At 42.8% G+C, this 18,791-nt stretch overlaps 1 protein-coding gene across 5 annotated transcripts in view; it reads left to right on the top strand.

Annotated features, from left to right (window-relative positions):
- tmed5 (transmembrane p24 trafficking protein 5) overlaps positions 1-18,791 on the top strand; it is a 95,307-nt gene that overhangs the window by 21,330 nt on the left and 55,186 nt on the right. For 2 of the 5 annotated variants that reach the window (XM_073063586.1, XM_073063587.1), the window contains exons 3-4: positions 3,551-3,731; positions 7,897-8,064. In XM_073063586.1, the coding sequence (XP_072919687.1) occupies positions 3,551-3,731; positions 7,897-8,064 (349 nt within the window). Of the gene's footprint in view, positions 1-3,550; positions 3,732-7,896; positions 11,191-18,791 lie in introns of those variants that run through there. The other 3 variants (XM_073063588.1, XM_073063590.1, XM_073063589.1) reach the window with 2 other exon arrangements.

Below are 18,791 nucleotides of genomic sequence, written 5' to 3'. Positions count from 1 at the left end.
CCAGCACCAACCTGATTCTCCCAGTTCACCTACATGTTGAAATCCCCCATAACTACTGCGACATTACCTTTGCCACATGCCAATGTTAACTCCCTATTCAACTTGCACCCAATATCCATGCTACTGTTCGGTGGCCTGTAGACAACACCCATTTGGGTCCTTTTGCCCTTACTGTTCCTCAGTTCTATCCACACAGACTCTACTTCTCCTGACCCTATGTCCCCCCTTGCAAAGGAGTGAATCTCATTCCTCACCAACAGGGCCACCCCACCCCCTCTGCCCACATTTCTGTCCCTACGATAGCACGTATACCCTTGTACATTCATTTCCCAGGCCTGATCTCCCTGCAGCCATGTCTCAGTTATCCCAACAACATCATAGTTACCCATTCGCACCTGGGCTTCAAGCTCATCCGCCTTATTCCTGACACTTCGTGCATTCAGATATAGAATTTTTAACCCATTTCTCCTCTCTCTGTTTGAATCTCTGCCTATTGTGCTTAACCCAGCTCCCCGAACTCCCATCGGGCTATACGCCCCTAGAATTTTGTTGTCCTTCCTACATTTACTTATTCTTGCAACACATTTAACTCCATGTTCCGTCAGACCATCCCTCTGTACACGAGTCCTCCTTATCACTTGTTCTGCCCCACCTTCCTCTACTACACACTTAATATTCCGGAACCGTGTAGTCCCCACCTGTCCTTTATTCTTCCTCTCGCTATCCTCTCTCACATTCTGGATCCCCGCCCCCTGCAAATTTAGTTTAAACCCCCCCCCCAAGAAGCTCTAGCAAACTTCCCTGCAAGAATGTTAGTACCGCTCCAGTTCAGGTGTAAACCGTCCCTTCGGAACAGATCCCACCTTCCCTGGAACAAGACCCAATTATCCACAAACCTGAAGCCCTCCCTCCTGCACCATCCTCTCAGCCACGTATTAATCTGTATAATCCTTCTGTTCCTTGCCTCACTCGCACGTGGCACAGGTAGCAATCCTGAGACTGTTACCCTGGAGGTCCTGCTCTTCAGCTTCGCACCTAACTCCCTGAACTCCCTACGCAGGACCCCCTCACTCATCCTACCCATGTCATTGGTCCCTACATGGACCTCAACATCTGGATTCTTGCCCTCCCTCTCGAGAATAACCTGCATCCGATCTGAGATGTCTCGGACCCCGGCACCAGGGAAGCAACATACCATCCGAGACTCCCGATCTTCCCCACAAAATCTCCTATCCGCCCCCCTGACTATAGAATCCCCTATCACTACCGCTCTCTTCTCTTCCCTCCTCCCCTTCCTAGTCGCGGGTCCAACCTCAGTGCCAGAGACAGGACCACTGCAGCTTATTCCTGGTAGGTCATCCCCACCAACAGTATCCAAAACGGTATACTTATTTTTGATGGGAACATGCCCATTACCACCCCCGGTTTTAACCACCTTATGGACAAGCAAGAATGGAGGAGAATTGATGTAATTTATATTTGTGGCTATGTGTACTCTGGATCTAACCTTTGATGCAGTCCATTTGCAGAGTGTCTAGGCAGAGTGCTTGAGATAAAAGATCAGGGTGGGTGAGTGAAAATCTTAAGAAGGGGAATGGTACATTTTGTAACTCCAAAACATAAAACTAATCAAAATAAAAACAAGGGAGTCTGGAATGTGTGTACATTGGTTTCGTTTTTATTCTGAGCGAGACGTCCACATAGGATGTGATGTGATGACATGCCATTTACATATAACCTGTAATGAATTATTTAAACAAACAAGAATGCTTAATCAAATGATATATTTACAATATTACTGAAATACACAACACTCATCCCTGCTTAGCTATAAACTCCAACCCAAAATACAGTATGTACAAAAGTGTTGGGTACATGTATAGCTAGGGTGCCTAAGACTTTTGCACAGTACTGTATTTGTCATTGTGGAACAGTGAGAGTTTATAAATCTGGCAGGAGCAAAAAGTGTTGGGAATGGCAAGGGTGGAGCAAGTGTGGGACAGGTGGCAGAGAAGGAATGCCAGGGGTGGTGGCTGGCACAGGTGCAAGCACACCCAGCTTTGATATCCGGCAAAATCATTTAATTCCAAACAATTGGTTTATTGATCGTCAAAGAATGTGTCTCTAGTGCTTCCCGCTTCCCCCCCTTCCCCTTTTAACAACCATGATTTCCCTCTCCCTGCCCCCTTCCCACTCTCAGTCCATAACAGAAACCCATATCAGAATCAGGTTTCTCATTATTCACATATGTCATGAACTTTGTTTTTTTTTGCAACAGCTGTACAGTGCAATATATAGAGTTACTACAGTACTGTACAAAAGTCTTTGGTACCCAAGCTATACAGTGCCGATAAAAAGTATTCACCCTCCCCCCCCCCCCCCCAGAAGTTTTCATGTTTTATCATTCTACAACATTGAATTACAGTTGGTTTAATTTAGCTTTCTTTGACACTGAACACCAGAAAAAGACTATTTTGTGTTGATGTGAAAACAGATTTCTACAAAGTGATCTTAATTAATTACAGATATAAAACACAAAATAATTGATTGCATAAGTTTTCACCCCCTTTAATATGAAGTGCTAAATCATCACTGGTGCAGCCAATTGGTTTTAGAAGTCACATAATTAGTTAAATGGAGATCTGTTGGAGACCTGCGTGCAGTCAAGGTGTTTCAATTGATTGTAGTAAAAATACAGAGATAGTCCAACTGCTGGTGAGTCAGTATCCTGGCAAAAACTACATGATGAAGAGAAAAGAACACTCCAAGCAACTCCACGAAAAGGTTATTGAAAAGCACAAGTCAGCAGATAGATACAAAAAAATCTCCAGGTCACTGAATATCCCTTGGAGTACAGTTAAATCACTCATTAAGAAATGGAAATAATATGGCACAGCTGTAAATTTCACCATCTTACAAATGTTCTACTGACCTGTACCAAAAAGCATCTTCTCCTTGATCTGTGGTTCCAATATTGGTCTCATAAGCCCACTCAGACTCCACAAAATCAGCCTGGAAACAAGTTAACCTCAGTCCTAAGAAACTACCTCAAGCGGGAAATAAGAAAGAAAGCAAATGCTGGGGTGAATTTCAGTAGAGCCAAAGAGGAAGCAAGATGAGGTTAATGTTCAACAGTGTCAGCCAAGAATTTAAGGCAGAAACTTGTTCATGATATACTTCAGCTCTTAACTTCCAATGGCACTCATTACAAAAAATACTAATCATCAGTGATAATATGCTTATGAATTGTGAACATATTGAGTGCTAACATTATATTCCAATGATTAAAGGTAGGTAGCTTTCAGAAATCAAATCTGTAGCAATTATAAAATAATAAGTCTAGGATTTTAATTATTTTGTTTTGAACTTTACTGCTTTCTGACTTGGGACAGATCCTCTACTTATGACATTTATAGCCTATTTTATAAAGAGTTAAAAATGCAGAACTATGTAGCTGTTTCCTCCTTCACCATCTGCATTTATTTGTTATTTGTACATTCAATGAACAAATTTTACTATTTCTTAAAAAAAATGTTTCTTTCATTTTTAGCATCGAAACTGAGAATGGAGACTACATGTTCTGTTTCGACAACTCATTTAGTTCTATATCAGAGAAGGTAGTGTTCTTTGAGCTTATTCTGGACAACATGGAACCTGAGGGTGACTCAGCCAAGTGGAATGATTTCCTACCAGGAGGGGAGTTGCTTGATATGAAACTGGAAGACATTCTAGTACGTGTCAGCTTTCCTGTGGCTTTTATTCTGTTGCAAGTGTGCAAGAAAGTGGGTAATGGGGAACAAACAGCAGTCAACCACTGTTTAACAGCCAGTAAACTCGTGACTCTTATCTTGTTAGTCTGCTGAGTGATAAAATAGATTGCTAAACCAATGCAATGACAGAAATGATGTTATCTTCCTTCCACTATGGGAATTAAACAAACTCGGAGTTGACTGTCTATTTGGATTTGCCGGGCAAATGTGGTTTTAAAGATTAGGTGCAACATCCCCACTGATTCCTAAAAGTTTCTCTGATTCATGATTCAAGAAAACATTAGGAGTGAAATCTTGGGTCAATGTTGGGAGCACATACAAACTCTGTAGGAAAGATATAGGAACACAATTAGGCCTTTTGACCCATTGAGTCTGCCCCACCATTTCATTGTGGCTGATCTAATTTTCCTCTCAGCCCCAATCAGCCTTCTCTCCATATCCCTTCATGTCCTGACCAATCAAGAATCTATCAACCTCTGCCTTAAATATACGTAAAGACTTGGCCTCCACAGCTGTCTGTGGCAAAGAATTCCACAGATTCACTTGTCTCTGGCTAAGAAATTCTTCATCTCTGTTCTAAAAGGATGCCCCTCTATTCTGAGGCTGTGTCCTCTTCTGCTAGACTCTCCCACCACAACAAACATCCTCCCCACATCCACTCTATCAAAGCCTTTCACCATCCGATAGGTTTCAATCCTGGAATCATTTTCATGAACCTCCTTTGAACCCTCTCCAGTTTCAGCATATCCTTTTTAAGATAAGGGGCCCAAACCTGCTCACAATACTCCAAGTGAGGCCTCACCAGTGCTTTATAAATTCTCAGCATTACATCCTTGTTTGTATATTCTGGACCTCTGGAAACAAATGCTAATATTGCAGTTGCCTTCCTCACCACAGACTTGACCTGCAAACGAACCTCTGGGGAATCTTAAACAAGGACTCCCAAGTCCCTTTGCACCTCAGCTTTTTGTATTTTCTCTCCTTTTAGAAAATAGTCAACCCTTTCATTTCTTCAACTAAAGTGCATGGCCGTGTACTTCCCAATAGGTAGCAGGAGTAGTGCAGTAACTCTCAAGTTACTCAGCAACCGGCTTACCAGCTACCCCTTGTCCCATCTACCAAAGGATCTGCCTATCCTGCCCTTCCGACCTCAGAGGAAATAAGTAATCCTCTGTATTGAGGTGCTGCCTGAAATGGAGGGAAGCAACAGGTTCTCTTGCTTTATAAGGGCAATGTTCAATATTTGTTTTTCACTCTTCTAAAACTATACTATTTTTCTGTTCGATTGCTTGAACATAGAACAGTACAACACAGGAACAGGCCCTTCAGCCCACAGTGTTGTGCCAAACCACTTAAAAAGTAAATTAAAAATACCCAAACACTAATACCTGCTACCTACAGAATGTCCATATCCCTCCATCTTGTTCACATTCACGTTCCAATCTAAACATCTCTTAAAAGCCTCTAATGTATTTGCAGCACACTTCAGGCTTCTACCACTGAGTTTAAAAAAAAACTACCCCTCCCATCCCCTTTGCTTGCCCTCTGGTATTAGACATTTCTACCTTGGGAAACAGATGTCTGTGCTATCTATGCCTCTCATCGTATTCTAGACCTCTATCAGATCTCTCCTCAGCCTACACCACTTCAAACAAAACAACCCAAGTTTGTCCAGCCTCTCAGATAGCACTTGCCCTCTAATGCAGGCAGCACCCTGGTAAACCTCTTCTGCACCCTCCAAAGCCTCAACATCCTTCCTATAGTGGGGCAACCAGAACTCTACTTAATACTCCAGATGTGTTCTAATCAAAGTTTTATAAAGTTACAGCATAACCTCTTGACTTTTGAACTCATTACCTCAACTAATAAAAGCAAGCCTCAACCGCTCTATTGGTCTGTGTAGCTACTTTCAAGGAGCTGTGAACTTGGATCCCAAGATCTTGCCCTTAGCAGTGTATTTTCTCCTTGCATTTGCCCTACCAAGTTGCAGCACCTCACATTTGTCTGGGTTAAACGCCGTCTGCCATTCCTCAGTCCATATCTGCAACTGATCTATATTGTGCTATAATCTTTGCCAGTCTTCTACAGTATCCACAACCCCACCAATCTTGGTATCATCCATAAATTTACCAATCCACCCACGTACATTTACATCCAAGTCATTTATATACATCACGAACAGTCGAGGTCCCAATATAGATCCCTGTGGAACACCACTAATTGCAGACCTCCAGCTGGAATAAGTTTGTTCAACCACTTCCCTCTGTCTTCTATGCGCAAGACTGTTCTGAATCCAGACAGCCAATGATGGACTTGGTCGAACTTCTTACTAAAATCTATGTTGACAATATTCACTGCCATACCTTCATCAATCTCTCATCACTGTCAAAAACTCAAGTTGGTAAAAACACAACTTTAATACTCATTAGGAGGCCCTACACTTTCTCCTCCTCAACCTCTAAATGCCCTAACGTATTTATACAATCAGCACCAATCCTCTGGTCCTTCGTGTCCTTTTCCTTGGCAAATACTGAAGCAAAGTATTAAGTACCTCACTCACATTCTTCACATCCAAGAAAATGTTCCCCTCTTTATCCTTGAGTGGTCCCACCCTCTCCCTTGGTATCCTCTTGCTCTTGGTACATGTATAGAATGCCTTGGGATCCACCTTAATCCTACTTGCCAAGGGCTCTACATAGCCCCTCCTGGTCTTCCTAATTCGCAGTTACAAATTGGAATTCTTAATTCCTGCTATCCCAAATTCTCATAGTATTTTCCCTTTGGTGTTTATTTTTCCTCTGTGTACTCCCTACTCTACAAATTGACTTTGCTATTATTTTCAATAAGTATAACAATTTTAACAACGCAGTTTTTCTTTGAATCTGCTTGAATAATCTGCAGGGCAGAAGTAATTGCATTTATAAACATTTAAAGGTAGAAATCGAACAGGAAATAGCAACATTTTGGTCCTTCCTTGACATTTGGTGCATCAAAGGATACAGTACAGAATTTATATAATGCAAGACCCAGGTTACTTAATGCTGAGAACCACAAATTTTTAAGTAGTATAAATATGAGCATTGTATAGGACATTATGATAAAATTGCGCCTTTTTAAAATTCGAATGTACTGCTTCTACATATCTAAAGACTCAACTGAATGCTATAGAATTTGGCTCTACTGATCTGCTTTCGGGCTGTACTCTGGGAATTGTGTGGGGGGAGGAGGAGAAGCTAAAGAAGTAGAGAGTCCAGTATAGATTCTTTCGTCATATATTCACTTCACTTTAGCTTTTTAACTTCTAGCCTTCCCTCCGGAGCTCATGGAGCCAAATCTCACTTGCTTGATAGCACATCTGCCTGAGATCAGTGATATGTCAACCATAATTAATTTTCTGTTTCCAACTGCAAGTGATGATGAGAATCTGAGGGAAAAATACAAACAATGGCAAATGTGGAAAACAGATTTGCAAACTGGGGAAAGTAGAGTTGTTTGGGAGGGAGTTTTTGCACTCGGAAACAAGTGCAATTGTGCAAATAATCTTGTTCCATGCACTTCATTTGGAGGATAACTGAGGTCACTACTAATTCATTTGTGGTTATGTTCATTATTGAAGGTGTTAATCAGCCTGTCAAAAGTCTCACAGGGAGAATTGGGTCAGCTGACAGAAACTTGTTCTGTGTAATGCAAACACATGAGACTACAGATGCTGGAATCTGAATAAACAAACAATCTGCCAGTGAAACTCAGCAGATCAAGCAGCATTTATGGCAGGGTGAGGAAGAGGAATAATGCAGGGTCCTAATGGCGGGATTTCAGGTACCAGAACCCTGCATCATTCCTCCCCTGACCAAATCTCATAGATGCTGCTCAACTTGAAATGTCAACAATACCCCCCACCACATCACAGACGCTGCTTGATTCACTGAGTTCCTCCAACAGTTTGTTATTTGTTCTGTATAATAAACATGACTCTAAAAAGTATTTTAGATAATGTAAATTGTTCTGCGTTAATATGAAATGTATGTTTAAAATTTTGTTTTAAAATAGAATTGCATGCAGTTGTAACTCGAACATCTGTATTCTGAAATGCAATTTTTTTTTCTTTTGCGGGGTGTTATTTTAGGAAACTATAAACAGTGTGAAAGCGAGACTGAGTAAAAGCAACCAAATTCAGGGGCTGCTTCGAGCCTATGAGGCACGTGATCGGAACCTCCAAGAAGGCAATTACGATCGGGTGAATTTCTGGTCAATCGTGAACCTGGCTGTGATGCTCATTGTTTCAGGTCTGCAGGTATACATGCTGAAAAATTTATTCAATGACAAGAGAAGAAGCCGAACGTAGTGGCTGAGAAGTGATGGTTGATTAACAAGACAAGGTGGTGTCTGGAAGGGCACTGTAATTATTAAAAATTGTGTATGCAGGGATTTCCTTTACCGTAGACATTTATATTTAAAGATATTCTATAGGGCTTGTAACTAAGCAACAAAATGGTCAGAAAAAGAGAAACATCATGTTCTTTGGGAGAATAAATGGATACATTGAGCTTTAATACTATTAGCGGCACAAACTGAGAGCTTAATGCCTTAAATTCACTGCCAAAACAAGCTGGTGATCTCTCCTAGCTCATAAATAAAACAATTAATGCTGGATCCTCACAACTAGCCATCTGCTACATCCTGAAAGCTGCTTTGGACGGAGTCACCAGTTTTCAAGGTTGCAATATTATGACATGGAACATTCTGTCAACATTGTACTTGGACTTGAATGTCTGACCCTTTTAAGTCAAGTATAATAGATTCTTCTAAAGTACAAAGGCTAGTGTGCTGTTGTATATGAGTAATAATGCTCTGGGTATTTGTACCTGAACGTTTCATAGTCCACAGCAGCAAAACATGCTGATTGGGATCAAAGTACAAGTTGGCTTCCTACTCACCCAGTCTGCCTTTTTTTTGAAGAAGTTAATTAGTACACACTGCAGAAATTATGTAATAATATTTGTAAATTTTCATGCATGGCAAAAAGAACAATGAATTCTTAACAGAAACTGTGATGGTACAATCTGTGAATATTCTGGTGTAAAATTTCATCCAGTTACTCTATCAATGTGTGCAGCAATTCAGTAGATCTACTTGAAGACAAAATGTAAGGAAGCAACATCAAATTGATTTGCAAAGGTTGAACAATCTAGGAAATGCACTGTTCTCCAAAATACTTCACCACGATGCCCATAATAATCTGAGCTAATTTATTATGGGCGTTTTTTTTTAACTACTTGCACATTTGTGGTACAGTGTGAAGGTTATTAGTATTATAATCTGCCTTACTCATCATTTTAAGGTTGTCTCAGCCCATTAATTGTGGTTTCAGTAGTATTATAGTTTCATGGCAAATCTTAAGTGTAGTTGCACATTATGAAAGCGGTTTTTACAAATATTGTCAATCTTGTTCCCTTGGAATATTGTTGTCTGGAAAACAATTCCTTTAAGATTCTTCAAAACATCACGTATAAATTTTGATGTGGTTGAACCCATTTTTACTTTTTCTCCCCCATGAATTATCTTATAACTGATTTGAACACTAGAAAAGGCTTGTATAACAATTAAAGATACTGATTTAACAGATCTTTTAGGCACTCTTCTCTGATTTCTTCTCTGCTACTGATCAAGGAAAGCAAGTGCAAACACGAAACTGACTATAGGCTACAAGTGTTTCATTTAATGTTGTTTAGAGCTGTACAATGACAACACTCAAGAAATTTGCTTTGTGTCACACAAATTACAGCCGTTCTATAAGGTACTTTTGTCCATAATATGATTTCCATGTCATGTGCAGTGTTTTCTTGGGGGGAAATTGAGTCTCTTTGTTCAAGGATCGATACTCTACTGGAACTGCTGCATGTTTCCCTGACAAAAACTGATAGAACGTTTTTGTCTCTGAAGCCTGCCTGCCTTTACCTCCTATACAAGGGCAAGGTTGTGCCTTGTGTCAGATTAAGAAAAATCTTAACCCAGATTTTGGAGGATGTCCATCATACAATTCTGTGGATAAAGTAATGTGATGGGCCTCCAACAAATCAGGTTGTAAACTCATGTTGATATTTGGTTCAGTCTCGTGTCTTCACCATGACCTGCAAGATAGTGTATTTTCACAGTGAGAAATATGCTGCCTCATACAACAGTTAATAAATATTGTTTCCAGGACCAATCTTGGCCTGAACGCATAGGCATTAAGGGAAGTGGTGGTGACATCAGGATTGAGGAGGGGATGGAGGTGGGTGAGTGCTGATTGGGGAAAATAGTGAAGAAAAGCCCATAATGGTTGGAAGGAGTAAAGGTGGGGCTCATGGGGCAAGGCTGGGCTGCGTATTGGAAGAGGGGTGCATGCTGGACCCAGGGATCTGCTGAGGGTTTTGTGATTGTGACCTGTTGTGAGACTTAAAGGTCAGATAGGTATCTGGGGGAGGAGGTGGTTGTGTTCATTCCTTACAAGTTCTGTATGGGATACAAAAATATGTGTATACTGTACCATTAGCTGTTCCTGGAATAATGTAACTAATTTTCCAAAAAAAATTGCTCATGAAATAAGCTTTTTATCAATTTACACCAATTACATGATTGGTGTGTGGATGTAAAATGGGACGTACATCAGTGAACCTCCAGTCCAGCTGCCATTTTGCCACTTACAAGTCCACATTGGATTTTGTCAGCTTGATGAGATCCAGTAAGTTGGTTTATTATTGTCACATATGGAGGTACAGTGTAAACTCTTGTTTTGCAAGCCAAATAGCTGACTCCTTTTTGATAAAATAGAATGGCAGCAAACATTTCAAAGATGCATGTAATCTTGGTTTTAGTGCTTAAGCTTAATGTGCTAATTCCTGCATGTCTATCACAGACATTACTTGACTTTTGTCAATATGTGACTAAATTTCAAAGGTCATGATGTTTTATTATTTGAGCTAATCCTTTTTAAATAACACTGTTGTTTTGAAACTAGATTGAATCCACTATTCATTTGGTATTGCTTATTTTTCCGGGAGTCGATAGAAGATTGCACATGCTAAACCTCATGATACTGTAGATTTATTCTAGAGATGCGATTTTATAACATGCTGTGTTGATGCAGCCTGTCCTGTAAATGACCAGCAAGCAAAAAACATGGTAGAACACAATTGTCAACTGAACATGACAGCAGTGAAATCATGTCAAATGTATTCAAGCAAAGGTGATGAGAGCTCTTCTACAGTAAATCTTCAGTGTAATTGGAATGATTATCAAAGACTTTGTTTACATAGAATGAACTTATAATATTTAAAAAATGTTCAAGTGGTACATCAGGCAATAATCTCTCTGAATTGATAAGTGATTGGCCAAGTACTGTGATATTTATTAATAAATTTACTCATAACCCCACAAATGGTATTGTAGTTCTCTATTAATTCACACTTCTTGATTGAAAAAGAGGTTCTTGCATTTCATGCATAGTTTGCACATGTTTTACACCAACAACTTTCAAAAACACTAGGTGAATGAAAGGAGGCCATTTTTCTTCCATTAAAACTTTTGATTACATACTATTATGTCTACATTTGCAGGTATGGATACATATTGTAGTTTATGAAGCCATCTTCCCAAGCTGAGACCGTTTGTTTAAGAACATTTCTGATATTCTTCCATTATAAACACTAATGTACAAATTGCAGCCCTTTCCCTGAAGCATTGCAAATTAGACTGAGCCAAACAAAACAATTTTGTTCTTCACTTCAGGTACATATCTTTCAATGGTGTGCTTTGTGGTATAAGAAAAATGCACTGTTTGTAAGTTCAATTCAAGCATTGGAAATAAAATAAACATAATCATGTTTGACTTTGTCCTTGTATAATTGTATCAAAATATTTTTAGAGCTAGAAGCTGACTTATTGCACATTGGGTTTCTTGATTACATGTACTTTATGTTCTTTATTGCTGTGGACAGCCTCTGTAGAATAAGTTCAATCATTTTGCTTTGCGTGGGAACAGCTATGAAGAATTCCATGGAAAAAGAGCCACTAAATGGTGCACACCAGTTCCTTTTAGCCTTTGTTTGGCATTTAACTATGGCTGATATTTTCTACTACTGGATAACATGCAGACTTTAAAGTTTGGACCTAATTAAATTGCAGGACAGTCCACTGTAAAAACTAAGATACCTGGCATTTTACTAAGAGACACTGAGTCAGCATACAGGAGGGAGATTGAAAATTTGGCTGAGGGTCAGCAACTTTAATTTCCTGGTTATCTTGGACCTATCATATACATATAATTGCAAAGAAAGCACAACGACGCCTCGACTTCCTCAGGGGTCTGGAAATCTGGCATGTCATAAAAAATTTTGGCAAACTTCTATAGATGTGTGGTGGAAAGTGTGCTGACTGGCTGCATTACGGCCTGGTATTATGCCCAGTGAATCCACAGCCACTTCCAGGACAGTGGCGACATGCAGCACATGTGGAAGGGCATCCAGGACATCACCAATTACAGGACAACATCACCCGATTGTGCGGGTGATGCCTCCCTCCCAGATGTGCTGAATAACTTCTATGCTCGTTTTGAGGCGGAAAATGACATGGCGGTAAGGAAGTCCACCCCTCCTACAAATGACCAGATGTTGTGTCTCACCGTGGCTGATGTGAGAAGAACCCTGTGCAGGGTCAACCCACGGAAGGCTGCTGGACCAGACAACATTCCTGGTAGAGTGCTCAGAGGATGTGCAGACCAGCTAGCAGATGTTCTCACTGACATCTTCAACATCTCCCTGAGCAGCACCACCGTTCCAACATGCTTCAAGGCCGCCACCATCATCTCCGTGCCGAAGAAGTCTTCAGTGTCCTGCCTAAATGACTACCATCCCATTGCACTCACATCCATCATCATAAAGTGTTTCAAGAAGCTCGTCATGAGGCATATCAAGACCCTGCTGCCCCCCTCACTGGACCCCCTGCAGTTTGCGTACCATCCCAACCGCTCAACAGGTGACACCATTGCCATCATCCTCCACCTGGACAGAAAAGACTCGTATGTTTGAATGCTGTTCATAGACTTCATTTCAGCATTCAACACAATCATCCCTCAGAAATTGATTGGAAAGCTGAGCCTACTGGGCCTGAACACCTCCCTCTGCAACTGGATTCTAGACTTCCTGACTTGGAGACCTCAGTCAGTCCGGATCGGAGGCAGCATCTCCAACACCATCACACTGAGCACGGGGACCCCCCAGGGCTGTGTGCTCAGTCCGCTGCTGTTCACTCTGCTGACCCACAACTGTGCTGCAACACACATCATCAAGTTCACTGATGACACAACCGTGGTGGGACTCGTCAGCAAGAACGACGAGTCAGCTTACAGAGAGGAGGTGCAGCAGCTAATGGACTGGTGCAGAGCCAACAACCAGTCTCTGAATGTGAACAAAACAAAAGAGATGGTTGTTGACTTCAGGATGGCATGGAGCGACCACTCCCCGCTGAACATTGGCGGCTCCTTGGTAGAGATCGTTAAGAGCACCAAATTTCTTGGTATTCACCTGGTGGAGAATCTCACATGGTCCCTCAACACCAGCTCCATAGCAAAGAAAGCCCAGCAGTGTCTCTACTTTCTGCGAAGGCTGAGGAAAGTCCATCTCCCACCCCACATCCTCATCACATTCTACAGGGGTTCTATTGAGAGCATCCTGAGCAGCTGCATCACTGCCTGGCTTGGAAATTGCACCATCTCGGATCACAAGACCCTGCAACAGATAGTGAGGTCAGCTGAGAAGATCATCGGGGTCTCTCTTCCCACCATTACAGACGTTTACACTACACACTGCATCCGCAAAGGAAACAACATTATGAAGGACCCCACGCACCCCTCATACAAATACTTCTTCCTCCTGCCATCTGGGAAAAGGCACCGAAGCATTTGGGTTCTCACGACCAGACTATGTAACAGGTTCTTCCCCCAAGCTATCAGACTCCTCACTACCCAGAGCCTGGACTGACATCTTACTGCCCTATTGTCTTGTTTATTATTTATTGTAATGCCTGCACTGTTTGTGCACTTTATGCAGTCCTGGGTAGGTCTGTAGTCTCGTGTAGTGTAGTTTTTTTAAAATCTTTTTTACGTAGTTCAGTCTAGTTTTTGTACTGTGTCATGTAACACCATGGTCCTGAAAAACATTGTCTCGTTTTTACTATGTACTGTACCAGCAGTTATGGTCGAAATGACAATAAAAAGTGACGACTTGTATGGGAACACCAATGCCCTTGAGTGGAAAATCCTTCAAAAGGCAGTGGATCTGGCCCAGTATATCCCATGTAAAGCCCTCCCAACTATTGAGTACATCTACATGAAATGTTGCTGAAGGAAAGCAGCATCCATCATCAAAGATCCTCACCACCCAGGCCGTGCCGTTTTCTTGCTGGTGCCATCAGGTGGAAGGTACAAGTACCTCAGGACTCACATCACCAGGTTCAAGAACAATTACTACCGTTCAAACATCAGGCTCTTAAACAAAAGGGGATAACTACACTCATTCTATTTCTGGTGTTCCCACAACTGATGATCTCACTTTAAGGACTCTTTATCTTAGTTATTTATATTTGCATTTGCACAGTTTATTGTTCATTGATACTGTTTACGGTTACTGTTCTATGAGTTTGCTAAGTACACTGCAGAAAAAGAATTACAGGGTTGTCTGTGGTGACATGTATGAACACTGATAATAAATTTTGCTTTGAACTTTGAACCATTGGAGTACAATGATGAGAGCAAAAGAAGACCATTCGGTCCCCATATCTGCTGCTATGGCTAACCTATCTCAATGCCATTTTCTGACCAATCCCTATTGTCAGAAACGCGCCACGTTCCCGAATAATGGCCACGAGACAAATTCAAGGAAACAAAGTTTATTAGCAGTTCTGCAGAGCTGGGTGCCTTCCGAGAAGGGAACCCTGAACCTTACAGGGCAGCAGGTTTTATCCTTCTTCCTTACCCCTCCCCTCCCTGACTCAGGAGGTACACAGTCTTAGATTCAGTGTTTTCCCATTCCATATTTGGAGTTGTTTTTTTACACATTTCTGTAAAACAATAGTCCATATCTCAGGACTTCAATGATTCCACAAGCAGTTAATCTTGTCAGGCGCTTCTGCATTCCTGCTTATCAGACATAATTAAATCACATTTGTTTTCTGCACTGACTTTTAACCTCGCACATCTTAATTTACTTCAACTCTCACAATTCCACCCTTTTTCTTTTTAAGATGTGCGTAGCAGCTAGCATTTTTCCTCTTTCCAGGGGGCCCACCGTCCTTCCTCCGCCCCCCGTGGAGGGTCAACTTTCTTCTTTAATAGCATAAGTTTTAGCTCGTTTGTCCCATGTTGGGGTATCGCTACTGCCTGGAGCTGGAATATACTGCGCCTGATCAGTGTTCGTATACAAGGAATCAAACACGGCAAAAGTAAGAGAATCATTAGACCCCCGCCTGCTACTAGGAGAGCGGTGCGCCACCAACTACCTCCCAGTAGCCCGTCTAGCCAACTCATGTTCCCCAGGGATCTCCAGTTTTGTACTGGCACGTGGACCAGTTTCTGAATTTTGTCGGATATTTTTAACACGGCCTTTCCACTGTCATCTATCTTAGGCAACAGTTTGTAAGATTGAACTTCCCACACACCCCGTCTTCAGAGGCCAATAGGTAATCCACAGCCAGCCTGTTCTGGTATATTGCTGTTCGCATCTGGCTCTGCTGTTTTGCCAACAGCTCCAATGCCAGTGCCGTTTGATTGGTTATCACTTCCACCACCGCCTGCAGTCTAATAACTCGGTTTGACATATAGATCGGTGTACGATATCCCCATGACCCATCCTGGGCCCAGGTTGCTGGTCCATAGTATTTAATGATGCGAGCAGGTGGCCATTTATCACCCCACTCGCCCATCTTTATCTCCCACTTCTCTCGCCGTAATGAGTCAAACAGCTTAATTCCCAGCTTCTGGTCATCCTCCTGAGGCAGGAGAAAGAACTCTGGCCGTATGAGACCCAGGAAGCAAACACCCGCCCAATCCAACGGTAGTTTGGTATACGCCTGATTACCGCAGATCCAGAATAACCCCTCCGGGTCAAATCCTCCTTTCTTTGCTTCCTTCCATACTTCCCTGACTCTGGGGACCCCTTCATAAGGGTTTGTTCCGCTGCAATTCCAGAGATTAGAACTGTTTCCTATAGCTTCGCAGCTGCCATTTGGTTCCCTTGTTATATACCATGTTGGCTCCTCTGGCCACCAGGTAACATTACCTTCCCTTCTCACTGGGCGACTGTCCGGTAACAAGGTAATCTGTAAAGGGCTGATGTTTAATCCTCCCCTGTTTCCCTCTCTATACCATACCTCGGGCTCTATTTTCCGATCGTCTTCCTCTTTTAATGCGAATAGTTTTACTATTATCTCTCCATTGCTTGGCACTGTTCCAATACCCAATTGAACTTGCAGATCTCTTCCTAATAGATTAAATCCTGCCGAGGGCAGCAGGAGGAGGTCTCATCTGGTTGCTCTATCTTCATATCCGACTTCCACATTGTCCACAATTGGCACTTGTATTGTCTTTCCTCCGATACCGGATACCCCCATTACCTTTGTTCCAGTTCGGGCGCCGGGAGGTATCTGGATTACACTAGATCTTTCAGCACCCGAATCTACCATAAAGGTTGTATCTGACCCTTGGGGACCTACTTTTAAATTTACCAGGGGTTCCTGCCGATAATTCATCCCCAAGGGGTGGAACCCCTGACCTCCCTAGTCTTCATCTTCCATCATGGCATACGACCGGACTTCTCTTCGGTACTTGGGGCGCTCACGTTTGAAATGTCCCTCTCCATTGCAATGAAAACATCTTAAAGCCTTCCTTAGCCCTCCTCCTTGCTCCTGGCTACTACCTCGATCCAACCATGGTCCCCGTCTCTCTCTACTATCTGCGGTTACTTGTCGCATTGTCTGGACCATTATCCTTGCTGTCTTCTTTTGTTTCTCTTCATCCCTTCTGACAAAGACCTTCTGAGCCTCACGGAGTAATTCACTCAAGGGCTTGCTGTTCCAATCTTCCATTTTCTCCAGCTTTTTCCTAATGTCCGGCCAGGCTTTGGACACAAGCTCTACTCGAATTAGTTGTTGTCCCACCTCTGTCTCTGGGTCTACTCCTGCGTATTGTTGCATATTTTTCCGAATCCTATCCAGGAAATCTGACGGGGTTTCATCGGGGTTCTGGTGACTTCCAAAGGCCTTAGTGAAGTTGTATCCCTTTGGCACAGCCTGTCATATCCCTTTTATCATGTATTCGCGTACATATCGCATATTCCTCCTTCCGTCCTCCGATTGCTTATCCCATTGTGGGTCTACTAATGGGAATTTTTGTTCACCTGGTCCATCCTGGGGCTTCTCCCTTTCCCAGACTACTATCGCTGCTTGTCTTATCATTTGCCTCTCTTGGGCGGAGAATAGGGTCCCCATTATTGAGTACATTTCATCCCAGGTGTAGGTATTTGGTCCCAGGAATTGGTCCAATTGTTCCGCAAGGCCCATAGGATCTTCTAACAGATTTTTCATCTCTTTCTTAAAGGTCCGTACCTCTGTACTCGTCAGGGGAACGTTCACGTAACCTGTTCCCCCTTGTGCCCCCCCCATCGGGACCTCCCTCAACGGACACAGTTTCGCCTCTTCCTCCCCGCCTTCGTCCTTCGGTTCTTGCTGCTGATTCCTATATCTTTGTGATCTAGTTTCCCTTCTGTCTTCTCGGTCAGGTCTTCGTCTTACTTTCTCCGCTTCATCGTCACCCTGTTCGGTGCCGACTCGCCTCTCTACTGCCGCCATATTATCTTCTCCCTCTGCTTCCATAACGGGTGCCGTTGGAGGCGCCGGAGGTATGTATGGAGGCGGTAAATTATCCAATACCTCCTACTTATTTCTTCTTTTATCTTCCTCTGTCCTGGTTTCCATCTTAAAGCTTTTCGTGGTTGCTTGGGGCTGGGCATCCAGCAAAAAGCATAATCGATCTCTTCTTATTTTACGTTAGGTTTTGAGTTTACATATATATTTAGAGCCTGTTCGACCCAATCTTCATTGGATCCAAGTCTCGGCCACCAAATGGCTGTCCCTTAGATTGGTTGGCGGGACCACAATTCACAGTACTGTATCATCCTTTCCTTTGATTTTCCCTTTAACCTCCCACTTCCCCAGTCGTCAAACATGTGACCTAAGGGACTATCAGGAGGGACCCCAGGGTATTTTTCAGCGCTTTCTCTAGGTGTTACCTTTTGTTTTCTCCCCTTTGATCCTGCTCCCCCCATTTTCGAGGACTTAACCAGTTCCCTTTCCACCCGTACTTAGACAACCTTTGCCTTGTCTATCCCGTACAGGAATTTAATTTGGTCGCAGCCTAGCTTAGGGGCTGCTCCTTTCCAATTCCGGAACCCTTTTTCGAGGACTTAAGCGGTTCCCCTTCCACCCGTACTTAGACAACCTTTGCCTTGTCTATCCCGTACAGGAATTTAATTTGGTCGCAGCCTACCTTAGGGCTGCTCCTTTCCAATTCCAGAACCCTTTGTCCCCGCGATCGCCCAGTAAAACCAAAGTCATCCTACCTGGGTCCTGTGCACAGGAATTACTTGATCGCATACCTGCCTCGCTGAGTCCCCTCTTTGTTTCCTTGAGTCCACCAGATATCACTCGCTCAAGCCGCGTCGGAGCGTCGAGCAAGGAATCAGGGACCGCTGAATACGGCGGGGTGCACCGTCTCCGATATCCTTTCTCGCGTCCTCCGCGGCCGGAGTGTGGATCCCGGACGAGCCCCCAAGTTGTCAGAAACGCGCCACGTTCCCGAATAATGGCCACGAGACAAATTCAAGGAAACAAAGTTTATTAGCAGTTCTGCAGAGCTGGGTGCCTTCCGAGAAGGGAACCCTGAACCTTACAGGGCAGCAGGTTTTATCCTTCTTCCTTACCCCTCCCCTC

Source organism: Hemitrygon akajei, chromosome 12, assembly GCF_048418815.1.
Source record: "Hemitrygon akajei chromosome 12, sHemAka1.3, whole genome shotgun sequence".
NCBI classification, from domain to species: domain Eukaryota; kingdom Metazoa; phylum Chordata; class Chondrichthyes; order Myliobatiformes; family Dasyatidae; genus Hemitrygon; species Hemitrygon akajei.
The sequence above is the reverse complement of the archived record's forward strand: the minus strand, read 5'-3'. Positions and strand labels throughout refer to the sequence as shown.